Source organism: Tachypleus tridentatus, chromosome 7 (genome assembly GCF_004210375.1).
Source record: "Tachypleus tridentatus isolate NWPU-2018 chromosome 7, ASM421037v1, whole genome shotgun sequence".
NCBI lineage: Eukaryota > Metazoa > Arthropoda > Merostomata > Xiphosura > Limulidae > Tachypleus > Tachypleus tridentatus.
Window position 1 is genome coordinate 52,396,456 of NC_134831.1, and position 12,883 is coordinate 52,409,338.

At 29.8% G+C, this 12,883-nt stretch overlaps 1 protein-coding gene across 1 annotated transcript in view; it reads left to right on the forward strand.

Moving 5' to 3' along the window:
* Positions 1-9,032, forward strand: part of LOC143255652 (lateral signaling target protein 2 homolog) — a 59,140-nt gene extending 50,108 nt beyond the window's left edge. The window contains exons 10-13 of the mRNA XM_076511648.1: positions 729-880; positions 3,624-4,043; positions 4,451-4,554; positions 6,916-9,032. Coding sequence (XP_076367763.1) covers positions 729-880; positions 3,624-4,043; positions 4,451-4,554; positions 6,916-7,044 — 805 coding nt within the window. The 3' untranslated portion in view covers positions 7,045-9,032. The remainder of the gene's footprint in view (positions 1-728; positions 881-3,623; positions 4,044-4,450; positions 4,555-6,915) is intronic.
* The last annotated feature ends 3,851 nt before the right edge of the window (positions 9,033-12,883 follow it).

A 12,883-nucleotide genomic window follows, 5' to 3' on the forward strand; every position in this document is an offset into this window, starting at 1 on the left:
TTTGAAATCATAAGCTATAGAATTCATAAGTGTAAATTTTTAAGCATTTCATGTGGTGGTTTGAAATAAGATTTTAGAAATATAAAAATGATAGATATAATTGCTGATTTCACAGTAAGTTTTTTTATTATTTCCAAGGGTTAATACTCTGTCCCAATGTTAAGTTTGTACCAAGAAATTATACCAGAATATGGTGGGACATTCAGAGAAAAGTTAAAAGAGAATTGCTGAAAAATATGGTTTATGTTATGAAGAAATTGAACTGATTATTGATAATTATATTACTATTATTCCATTTTAAATTTGAGTACAATTGAGATGGAATTTAGAAAGAATAAACATTTTATTTTTTCACAAAAAATCACAATGAAATACTGTAAGTTTTATAAAAGGACTGTTTTAACTCCTAAATCACAATAAGTAAAATGTTGTACAGACTGTGATTCCTATTAGTGTGCTTGCTGATGCAATTACTACAGACATACTTATCAATGAATTTCTTACTGGTGAATGTTATGTAAGGTTATAAATTTTCATGATTAATGAAGTACTGTGTTGTTTTAATTTTTAATATAGGTAGGTTTAGTTAGAAATATTTTTAATGTTTAATAGATTTTGTGAACAGTTTAAAACCTAGTGTTGATGAAAGTTCTCATTAAAACTGTAACTTCCAACTTATGTAAAAATCAAGAAACAGAAGTAACATATTTTTCTCTTTGCAACCAAAGTACAGGGACAAACTCCCACCATTCTGCTGGCCAGGATGATGAAGAGATTTCACTGGCTCTCCAGGAGCAAGAAATAGCATTCCATAATCAAACACGAGCTCACTTCAAGAACAGTACTAAACTAATACACAGGTTATTTGTCTGTATCTCAGGTGTGTACAAACTATAACTATGATTGTGATGGAGAATGAAGTTCAACATGAAAGTATTTTAAAGTTAATTCCATTTCAAATGCTCTTTTCATATGGAACAATAATCTGCTGACAACAGGATTTTTAATATGTTGCTCTCTGCAAGATTTTAAAGGAGAGTAGTAATTTGCACCTTGTAATTTGCCTTTGCTGCTTTAATATATTCTTAATTGGCTGAGCTTTTATCACTCAGAAGATAGTGTTGAAATGAAAGAAAATATAAATCTTTGAGTATTTTTCTTGCACCATAGTTTTACTTTCCCATAAACCTTTCTCATGACCATATTTCCATATCTGAAAAATGTGGATGTATTTTATTTATCTGTTCTTTTTTTGCTATGATTTTTGAAAATCTGTGTGCATGAAACTAAGAAGATAATTTTTTAAGGTCCTTAATACCATTATTTATAAAAACAAGTGATACAATTCATATTCAGGTCACATACAAAATATATAATCAAGGATTTTTTAACATACAATTAAACAATAGGTAAATGTTGTGTGGTGTGTGTGTGGAACATCATATGTATATATGCCTGCACCAGTGCATACTGTATGTTGACAGACAAATGATGTGGAAATAGAAAGGTATAGGCCTATACTGTGAATATACTACTGAAAACATTCAAGGCTCTTTAAAACTTGTATGTGTCAATATATATATCTATATCAGATATATCAATTGCATAAGGATTTGCAGAAACAAATGAAACATTTTAACCAAACATTATCAATGGTACTTTGAAACAACAATATAGGCATAATGTGGTGAGGTAAACATCCTGATTTAATGATAATGCTATCTGTTTTGTACATGTGTTCCAAAATGCATGTGGTGAAACATGTTGGGTGTTTTCTTCATATTTTTTTTTGTTTATTTAAAATTAGTTTTGTATAGTTTGATTTGTAACATAGAAGCAGTTTTTCATTAAGTATGTCTGCAGCTGTTTTATGCTAATTTTAAACAGTATTACTTGATACTTTTAAAATAATCTAGTAAGCTCAATTCTTATAAACTTTTAGAACTGGTTTTCATTAAGATATCTTTTTTCTTAATATTTTTAATTTCCAGTTATATTTCATTAACTTGAAAACTACAAAAAACAAAATGGTAAAATTAAACTCTTGTTGGATTTTTGTTTCTTTAACACCAAGACAATGGGAAATATCATTAGTGCTCTTATGAACTTTAAAATACACTGTCACCATGGGACCTCAAATGAAGTTAAATGTGTTTAAAGTTGAAACTTGTGCCTTTCTGCAGTAATGAGTAATAAGATCACACCTGTAATTGAAGTGTTCCATGTTAGGCCTTTTCAGTTTTAGGATCAAGTATTTGCTATGTTCTGCAGCTAATAGCTTCTTAGTGAGTTTAAGATGCATTATAGAACATTTTGATAAACATTTATAAACCAAAACAAAATAAATTATTTTTCATTTCTTTCAGAATTGTGTTTCACATCAAAATTATGAACATTTCTCAACATAAAAAAATGATAGAAAAACTAAACCAAGCTAAGTAAGTTTCTGTAAGCTAAAACAAAATACTATAGGGCAGTTGTACCTGTAGAGAAATATTATTCATCTTAACCTAATTCAAGTTCCAAGCTGCTCTCTCCAAAATTAGACAAAATATTCATTAGCTGTGATATTTGATGGTTCAGTGATGTCAAAATACATAGATAAATGTGTTTAATTTGTTTTCTTTTAATTGTAAAGTGGCAAAATCTAAAATATTTGACTTAGGTCTGTATCATTCATCACATGCTGTACATAAAAATGTATGACATTGCAACAATTATATTCGTTCTCTAAGTATTTAGTAAGTTCTACATTTTATGTAACTTGATTAAATACTTCTAATTTTCAAAGGAAAGTTAAGATATCAGTAACACCCCCCACCATATAAATGTTTGAATTATTCACACTCTACAGTTGTGCTGAATACTTGATGTTGTCATGTAGCAAAATGTTGTTTTCAAATGAGAGGTTTCTTTCTATCATATTTTAGCTGTTTTTGAATTTTACATTTTTCTGTAATTTGGTTTACTTTGTGTCCAAAATGCAGATTTTTGTGTTGATATTGTAAAATTGGAACAAAATTTCTTAAGATCTTATATTGTTTTGATACATTTAGTTTGAAATTTATAGTATGTTTATTTGTATCTTATTTCTATTAACATCAAATACACCTACATTTTTGTATCATTCTTACAGTGTTATATAATACATATTGGTAATTATTAATAAATATCATGAAAAATATTGCTCGTGTAACATGAATTTAGACCCAGCATAGCCAAGTGGTTAGAGAATTTAATTAGCAATCTTAGGGCTGCAGGTTTGAATCCCTGTCTCACCAAACATGCTTGCTCTTTCAATCATGAAGGTATTATGTGATGGTCAATCCCATTATTCTTTTGTAAAAGAGTAGTTCAAGAGTTGGCAGTAGGTGGTAATGACTAACTGCCTTCCCTCTATCCTTTCACTGCCAAAATAGAGATGGCTAGTGCAGATAACCACGTGTAACTTTGAACAAACTTTCAAAGACAGAGACAAAAAATTGATTTAAAAGTTGTATAATTTGTGTACTTTCAATAATACTGTAAAATTTTGCACTGTAGTATATGGCATCTAAACTTGTGTTCATGTGTGAAGTCATTTTTTTCCAGAAAGATTAATTTCAGCTTTTTTTTGTATGTAGGTGTAGCAGACCAACTTCAGACTAATTATGCAAGTGATTTGAGAAATATCCTTAAGTGTGTTTTTGACATAAACTGTACAAAAACAACTCCTGAATCAAGTAATTCAAAATGTGACAACTTGCAGCATAACAGTAATTTGTCTGAAAGTTGTGAAGTCAACAGTTCTAACAATGAAATTACAGCTGTCAATATAGAAAATGAACGTGATATTCTTGTGGATCATGAGGAGATTGTTGCACAAAATTTGAATAGATGCTTAAACTCTGATAATTACTCCATATCTGTCCCTGAAACTCAAGATAATGTTGACAGAGCAGAAGAGGTTGTTCCTGAACACCTTATTATAGAATCTAGATATACTGGTCAGCTTGGTACTCGATTTCAGTCTCACTTTCAGCAACCAACACCTAATTGTGAAGGCGAGTATTCAAAAATAAAATAAAATTGCTAGATTCTTTTTTAAGGTCAATGACAGATTTGTGTTGTCTTTTCTAAGAGCTTTTGTGACATTCTAAGAATAACATTTTGTTAATCTTCAGGCTAAATACATCACATTTGTGTCTGAAACACATGAACAAAATAATGAGATATGAGTTTGAGGTTAAATTTTTATTTCAATATATAGCACTTTTACGATATTAAAATAGCTCTTCAGCTAATTAGCACTTTTCTTTTGGAGGTAATACAACTTTTAATGCAATTGTTGTATAAAACAAAATTAAATCCTAAAACTGTTCACTTGTGTTAAAAAAAATTTAAACTATTGTTATTTTGACAGCTTAATTTTATTGACAATATCATAAAAATAATTACTAAGTTGTTACAGGTCCTCCAATGTGGCTACCTGACTTTATAACAGAACACTGTATGGCATGTCTAGCAACATTTACATTAATTAGGAGGAGACATCACTGTAGAAACTGTGGAAAGGTGAGAAAAACAAAATAAATTAACTTGGATTTTCTTGTCTAAGTTTTTAACCCTAGAAAGCCAGCATTAAATTTTAATCATTAGCACTAAGTGTTATGGGGTCATAGAAATACCATGCTGGCATTTTAGGGTTGAAGCACACTTGGTGGGTTTATGTACAATAGTATTGTAGGTTATTAGAAAAGCACCAGTAATTGTACTGTATAATGCAATTTGGCAGATAGCCATTACCAAATAAAAAAAAAAACTTTGTTAATACATTACATCAACTAGCAGCATGTGTTCATCCACTAAAGAATGTCATAAAAAATGAATTATTGGGCTTACTGAGATGCAGTGTTACAACTGTTACCCATCAAAATATTATACTTTTTTGTGTTAGTCATTATACACCATTAGACTTGATTTCTCATAAATCTGGTATAAATAGTGTCTTAACTGAAATTAGTTCTGAGCAATTAGTGGAATTTGCTAATTCAGTAGTACATACACAACCCCTACTGGCATGCTCACAAGTAAAAAAAAAAAATGTGCTTATGTGTTATCTTCATAACTTATCTCAACACTGTTATTTTTGTAGAATTTTTTTTTCATATAAACATAGTACTTGGCAAATGAATTACTATCATTAATTGAACAGTGACCTACAGTGCCTTATGTTGAAGTTCATGTGCTGTGGGGTACTAGATACCACTGAAAGTCTAAATCTTGTGTATTCATTTAGAAGTTATGAAAGATTTATTCGCTGTCAGTTGCCTGTTGTAACAATAATGTGTAGTGTACACTTTCCTAGACAATTTAGTACTTTACATGTTCATAAGTTTGAAAACATTTTGAGTCTCAAGTATTTTATGAGAAGTCAAGTAGTTTGAAACTGAGGAAAATGAATAATTGTAAATACTTTGAATGAAAAATATGTACATAAGTTGGTGTTTGGAATATTCTTTGAGTAGCCAAAATGTAAAATAAGACTTTAGATAATCAGAACTTTATCTTAAGCTTGAAAACAATTAGTGAATGAATAATGATGTTTGGAACACTTTTTTTATTTTACATTAAACAAAAAACTTTATTTTACCCAGTAGGTTTCTCTCATTACATCTACACATTAACTACCTGCCTATATAGCAAAGAATTTTGCAAAAAAATAACACACAAATTTAATATGCATATATTTTACAGTATTGGGTGGAATAAACTGTTGAACACAGTATAAAAATCTGAATTTACAACTTGCACTTTAATTAGGAATGGATCTAGAGTTCTACTGGGGGATTCAACCAAACATTTACTGGTAGTTCTCATAAATTTATATTAATGTTACTGTAGTACTTTTAACTATGGAGGAGTGTTAGACATCCTGGACTCCTTCTCTAGATCCACACTTGCTTATACAAAATTAAAATGGTTGATTTTTAATTTATTTAAAAAATTGAGATAATCCAGGCACCCTCCTCTAGATCCCCAGTCTAATATGATGTTAAAGAATAGTTAATAATTTCTTTGAAAAAATTGATGGTGGGATCCCTTTCCATTAGTCCATCCCTCCTTTTTCAACACGAAATAAGTATTACCAAGTAAAATTAGAAATTTATCGCAGTTTAAAATAAAAGGGTAAATGTACAATATTTGACACACAAGTACCAAGAGAGTTGGCTGCAGTTCTTCTGGCCAGTTATTTTCTCTCTAGTCAGCAGTTAAAAATCAATGACAATGGTTAGATAACTTTATTTAACACTTTAATTGGCAGCAGGCACTGCCAATCAGTTGGTTTTCTTTTTAGTAGTTGTATTTTTGTGATATTAACCTGTTGTGGCAGTAATCAAAAACTACTGACTGGAAACACTAACTTCACTAACTGCAATTACTCAGTTAATTGTAGTTTAGAGTAATAAAAAATTACAATTAATAGATTAATTGCAGATTGTTAATAATTGATTAATTTGCCCATTAGTAACTGAAATTTTTAATGTTGTGATCAAACTAGCTTAATTGGCTCTGGTATAAAGTTAAAATACTATTTTTCTGGAACTCATACTGAGGTAGTAAAAAACGTTAACCAAAAATACCTTAAATATTAAAAAGGTATAATCAAAGAGAATTCAACATGCGACTTAAAGAAATTAAATCAAAATTGGTGGCTTAATTGATAGCTACACTTATAGAACTGATAAGAACTTTACAGCAAATATTTGTTCATTAGTTAACCATTAGTATTTTTGTTTTATTTGCAAATAACAGTACTAACAATACAGTTAGTAAGTTTACAGTTTGTAGAGTGTTAAGCTTTTTCAAAATGAAATTTGGTGTTTGTTTTATTAGATATTATATTAAAATTAATTTTGTTTATTTTTATTACAGATCTTTTGTTCACGCTGTAGTGCTAACTTTGTTCCATTACCACAGTATGGCATAACCAAACCTGTTCGTGTCTGTAATGGTTGTTTTGTTTATCAAGTAACAGGATTGGTGGTTCAACAGCAGGTCTGACCACTATAGACAAAAGTGAATGAGAAGGGTACTTAAACTTCGAGTTATCATGACAGAGGGAAAATATGTACTTCATTCTTAAGTGTCAAAGATATTAAGCTCATGTGAGAATTAAATGTTAAAAATTAAATAGATTTATCTTGTAAATTTCTGCTTGTATTTTCAATATTACTTAAATGTTTGTTTTTAGTTGAAAAGCAACTGCTCTTCCACTTGGTCACAGTTCTTGAAATACAAAATACTAATCTCCATTTTGAACACATTTTTCTTCATGATGTATATTTGTTGAATGGAGGTGATAATTTTTCTATTAAATATTTGTTTAAGAAATTAAATTGGTGTGCAACTTGCAATATAAACTAAGTACATGGAAAGTTTATAATTCCAGTTCTGTTGTCAAAATGGGAATGTATATATAAGAAAAAATTAGTATTTTTGTGATTTTAGAGTTCTCGTACCATTTTCATAATTTTCAAATTACAGAGTATTTAAAGTGAAATTTTCATCTAAGTATATAGATATATTCATTGTTTTTCAATACTAAATTGAGTTCTCATGTACAGAACTGTTAAGAAATTTACTTGCATTATTTTTCATTTGTATGATTCTTAAGGGACATATGGAAACATTTCTAGTAAACATATGTTATTCATGTACTAAATTTTCCAATGTATAATATGGAAAAACTTTTTCATAAACCTATTGAAACAAAATAAGGAATGTTGCAGCTAAAATTACCTCTAAGGAAATTTTACCTTAAAAATTTAAAACTGGAAAGCAAATTCATTGTGAAATAATGTGACTCATAAAGGAATAAACATTCGCCTTTCAACCCCAATAGCTAGAGTAATATTATTTCACCTGTAAAATGTTTTAAATAATTTTCAGAAACTTGCTTGGATATGTTATTTCTTTTTATAAGTGTGAACCAAAGTATAGACTTTCATAGCAGCTTGTCTTCCTCTTTTTTTTTGTTCTTTGAAATTTGAATGCTTGTGTTTTGATATGTACGTACAAATCTTTGTGTTTTTTTTCTTGTATTATTGAGACTTTTCTGAATTTTAAACTTCAGAGACTACATGTATTATACTGCACAGTGAGGGTATGTTACACTTAAGTATAAAACATTTACAGCCAATGAAATACTCCCTAAGATTCTTTTTTTTTGGGGGGTGAGGGGGATGGAAGTAAAGTATAATTTAGAAATAGCTTGGAAATATTGCTTTTGCATACTTTGCTTAAGTGAAATAAATTAAACAAGTACCAAGAGTGTCTAAAAGTTTTCTATTAACAATTTCTGTTAGAAGATATTTTTGTTGGATATTGTTTAGTTCTTTCTGCTTTTTATTGAAAAGAAGTTTTTGTTCAATTACAAATAAAACAATGTTTTTGACAGCATGAAAACCAGTTACTATTGCATTATAGTATTCATTTATCAAAAGTTACATATTTTGTTTGTTTGATGCTACTTGTAAATATTTATAAAAACTTTGATACCTGTATGATGTTGAAGTTAAAAACGCATCTTGTGTATCCAGTTGCCATGAGTAACAGCTGTATTCTTATTTTCTGACTGTGATGGACTATACTCACTCAGCAGCTCTGTATAAAATTACAAAAAAATCTTACTTTATAATATTTATAAGTAAATTTTTTTCCATTAGATTGTACTTATCCCCTAAATAATTTTTTGAGGAATTACACTGCAAATAGTGTATATACAAAACATATTACATTTGTTGTATTACTTTTAAATGTGTCAGAAATATCCAATTGTGAGGTTAGCGCTGTGGAAAGTTTTTTAAAAAAAACCTACGTTTATTGTTAAACCTTCAAATACGTTCTTAAGGAAGTGTGTATTTAGTGCATGTCCTAAGTTTTGGTGAGCAATCCGAGTATTTTTGTATAGTTTTTATTGCTTACGCATGGTTATTATTTGCTAGGTTTCTGATTGTCAAATTGAATAATAAATATGATATTGAAATCTATTTAAAAGTTTTTAATTTGCATGTATACGTTTCACGTATAGAATGTTGTGAATCTTGATCAGAGAAAGTACCGTTCCTGTGAATACGAAAGTGGCAGCACAAAACCCTGATTTCAGGTTATGTGATTGGTTAACAGAAGCTGTACATAGCTATTTCTGTCTTTCTGATATTACACGTGTTACATAATCAAGACACTATGATGTACAATCTATCGTGCACGAAATATCAGATGCTATAAAAGTGTATACTCAAGATGTGTAAATTGACAATATCCCTCTGACTCAGACACAGAAGTTGGAGTGCAAGGTGATCATGTGACGAGTAAAAATACGTTTGTTCGTCATACGGTTTGCATATCACAACTGCATTACTTCTGCGACCTTCAAAATACAAATCTAGTTTTCCCATTATTTCAATTTATTGTGTCTTGTATTAATCCTCGTCTGTCATTAAGTGCTACTAAATTATTAACGTATAGTAAAATGAATAGTTTAATTCTAATAACTATTTAAAAGAAAAACAAAAAAACATACCTTGAATGGCACTCTTGAAAGGTTGTGGCATGTACACTTTGAATCCGTTCATGCGTATAGGATTAACTCCATTAAAATGTATAAGTTCTTACAAACTTGTAAAGATTTTTAAACAGTAGAAAGGCCTTGAAATCAGTACGATATTAAATTGAAGTTTTAGTACAAATCAACCTAAATCGTCACATACAAACATCATTTATGACAACAGTTTTTCTTTATCATAAACTTAATAGTGATAAGTTTAAGAATAGGAAAATATTATTATTATTGACTCCATATTTTTTGCATCGGTACTGAGCTATTGGTTCGAAATATGTGGATGAGTATGGCATAAATGTACAATGACTGTCACTTCAGATCACGTGATTGAGTTTGCCATACAAATGTACACCAACTGTTATTTTGTTTAAGCCCACTTTCAATATTCAACTGAATCTTTCTCCACGGTACTCTTCAGTTTTTGTCCAAGACCTAAAAATAATCAATCCTTTATTAAATACGGCCTATATTCGATAAAGAGATAACGCGAACTTGTGTATGCTTTTATTTATTTATTTTAGTTAAGGCTAAACTTTACCACGCTTAGTATTATCAATATATATATAGTAATATTCAACGACTTAACGTTAAACCTTTAAGAAAATTTTATAAGTTGTTAAATATGTTTTTGTACAAAATGCATAGTTAAGTATATTTACGTCTGTCTTTTGTATAAATCCATTGAAATGAGTGCGCGAGCATTTTCAGGACAAAACAACACTTTTAAACTTTTACTGTTGACTATTAAGGATGTTCGCGTATAAAAATTCACAAAAAATCAGACATGGTAGACTAAAGAAATGAAAACCGGCTCAAAACGTTCTATTTTTAATTATTATTATTCTCTTGGCAGTCACAGCATAAATGTCTTGGTATGTAGCACCCAAACCATTCGTAGAATACTAAAGTTACTGCTGAGGTCGTAAGGGTGTTGAAAAGTCTATTTGATTCTTGTATATTTACGAAAAGCTGAGAATGCATCATAATGCTCGAGTAAATTGTTATCATTATCCATTGAAGTTAGCTTTCTCACATATATTATTTTAAAAAGCTAAAGTGAATTACAGCCAGTGACATATGAAAAATAGTGTATATAACATGTTAGTCATCTATGTAATTGATGTCTTTAGGGAGCCAACCCTTATGTGCAAAGTGAAAGGGTGAAAAAGAATCAGTACAGGCAATATTAAACTTTATTACACATATTTGCGTTCCCTAGTGGCACAACGTGTAGCCTGCAAACTTGCAATGTTGGAAACCGGTTTTCAATATCCGTGGTGGACAGAGCACAGATAGCTGTTGTGTAGCTTTGTGCTTAACTTGAAACAAACAAATGTACACATTCGTAAAATAATTACATTAAAAATACGAAAGTTTATTTAAAGCGATGTTTTATATAAATATGTATGTTTTAATTAAAAAGGCTGCTTTTCTACTAGTAAATTTTGTATGCATTTAATGGGGATGATGTCTTAATGTAGGCATACATTTACCCATTGCAAATATATGCCTAAATTAAGACGTACACAGAAACTACAAATGCTCACTATATTCTCAAACAAATTTTCGTGACAATCTCCAGCTGCAACTTAGTGTTTCAAATCTCGAAATAATGCTGTAAAATAGCAAATAGTTACAGTAAATCATCATGAGCCGTATCAGCTAGCATATTTCTTCTCATTACAACGTATAAAGTTTGTTACCGCATCAAGTTATCCTTTGTCCTTAGTTAAGCATAAAAATGCTAGCAAACAAAATAAATAAAAAATCTGGGAATTAAAAATTTTTTAAATAGGAATCGTAAAAAAGTAATGAAAGAAAGCTATAGATACTATTATAGACCTTATTTATTTAAACTACATTTTTTTAATTTGACTTCCCAAAATGTAACTACATAACATTATAGAACCAAAATAGGTGATTTGAGTAAATGTCTACAATAGTATCTCTGGTTTTCTTTTCTTTTTTGCAATCTCTATTTGCAGATTTTTTAAATTTCTAATTTTTTTATTTATTTTGCAGAATAACTGATAAGACATTTGATTTTTTCCTTTTATAACACAAGGTATGTTCAATAAGCATTTTATTATATTTGTCTTTATTCAGTGTATACGTAACAAGCAAATCGAATGTATGTCCAAGTCACTATTAATAACATTTCAACAAACTACTCGGATGAAAATTGGTTAAACATTATTAAGGAATCAGCTATTAGTTCTATCACCATACAATTTACATTACTGCCTAAATCGCAAAAAAAAAAAAAAAAACAATGATTAAAAAAGTCTATGGCCCGCCATGGTCAGGTGGTTTAAGGCGTTAGACTCGTAATCTGAGGGTCGCGGGTTCGAATTCCCGTCACACTAAACATGCTCGCCCTTTCAGCCGTGGGGATGTTATAATGTTACAGGCAGTCCTACTATTAGTTGGTAAAAGAGTTGGCGGTGGGTGGTGATGACTAGCTGCCTTCCCTCTAGTCTTGCACTATTAAATTAGGGACGGTTAGCGCAGATAGCCCTAGTGTAGCTTTACGCGAAATTCAAAAAACAAACAAACAAAAACAAAATACTTTTATTAAATAAATCAATAAAGGGATAAAAGATCTAACGAGTTTCATGACTGTTTAATACGATTAATGTATGAAAACAATCAACGTATTATTTAATAGCAAAATAAAATAGAACTGGTTAAACACAACTTAGGTTTACACTTTTGTTCTGTTTTACATGGGTTGATCAATGTTAAGGAGACAATTGTTTATTGTATGATTTTCATTGTAAGAAGTTCGCTTTCCCTGCCTCCTGTCTGGCAAAGTGATCAATTGTTCTGCTGAAATACAAAGTATAGGCTTAGTGGTTTTTAATTGCAGGGACTCCCAGATTTAGCAGTCAGTCTTGGACAGTGGTGTAGTACAGATAATTTCTTTATCACTTTCAGTTTGCTTCCCCTTTATGCAATTATCACTATAATTATGCGGAAAATGTGAATGGCTACAGAAATATTTGGGAAAAGTAGTTTGAGTTTGTGAATTTTGATTAGAAGATCTAAAGAATTTATTGAGTATTACCAGAGTTATCTTTGCAGATGGCCTTTATATTTTTCATTTCTTCCACTACGTCTTCTGACACATCGGACCTGCACTTGGCAATAAATTGTCTAGTTTTGAATGTAGATCTTTCCCTGATATATCTAGATATTGCCAAAAAATTGCAAGAAAATTATTGCACATAATCAGCTTGACATTTGATTTCATATTTTGTTTGAAATGTAAGGTTGAGT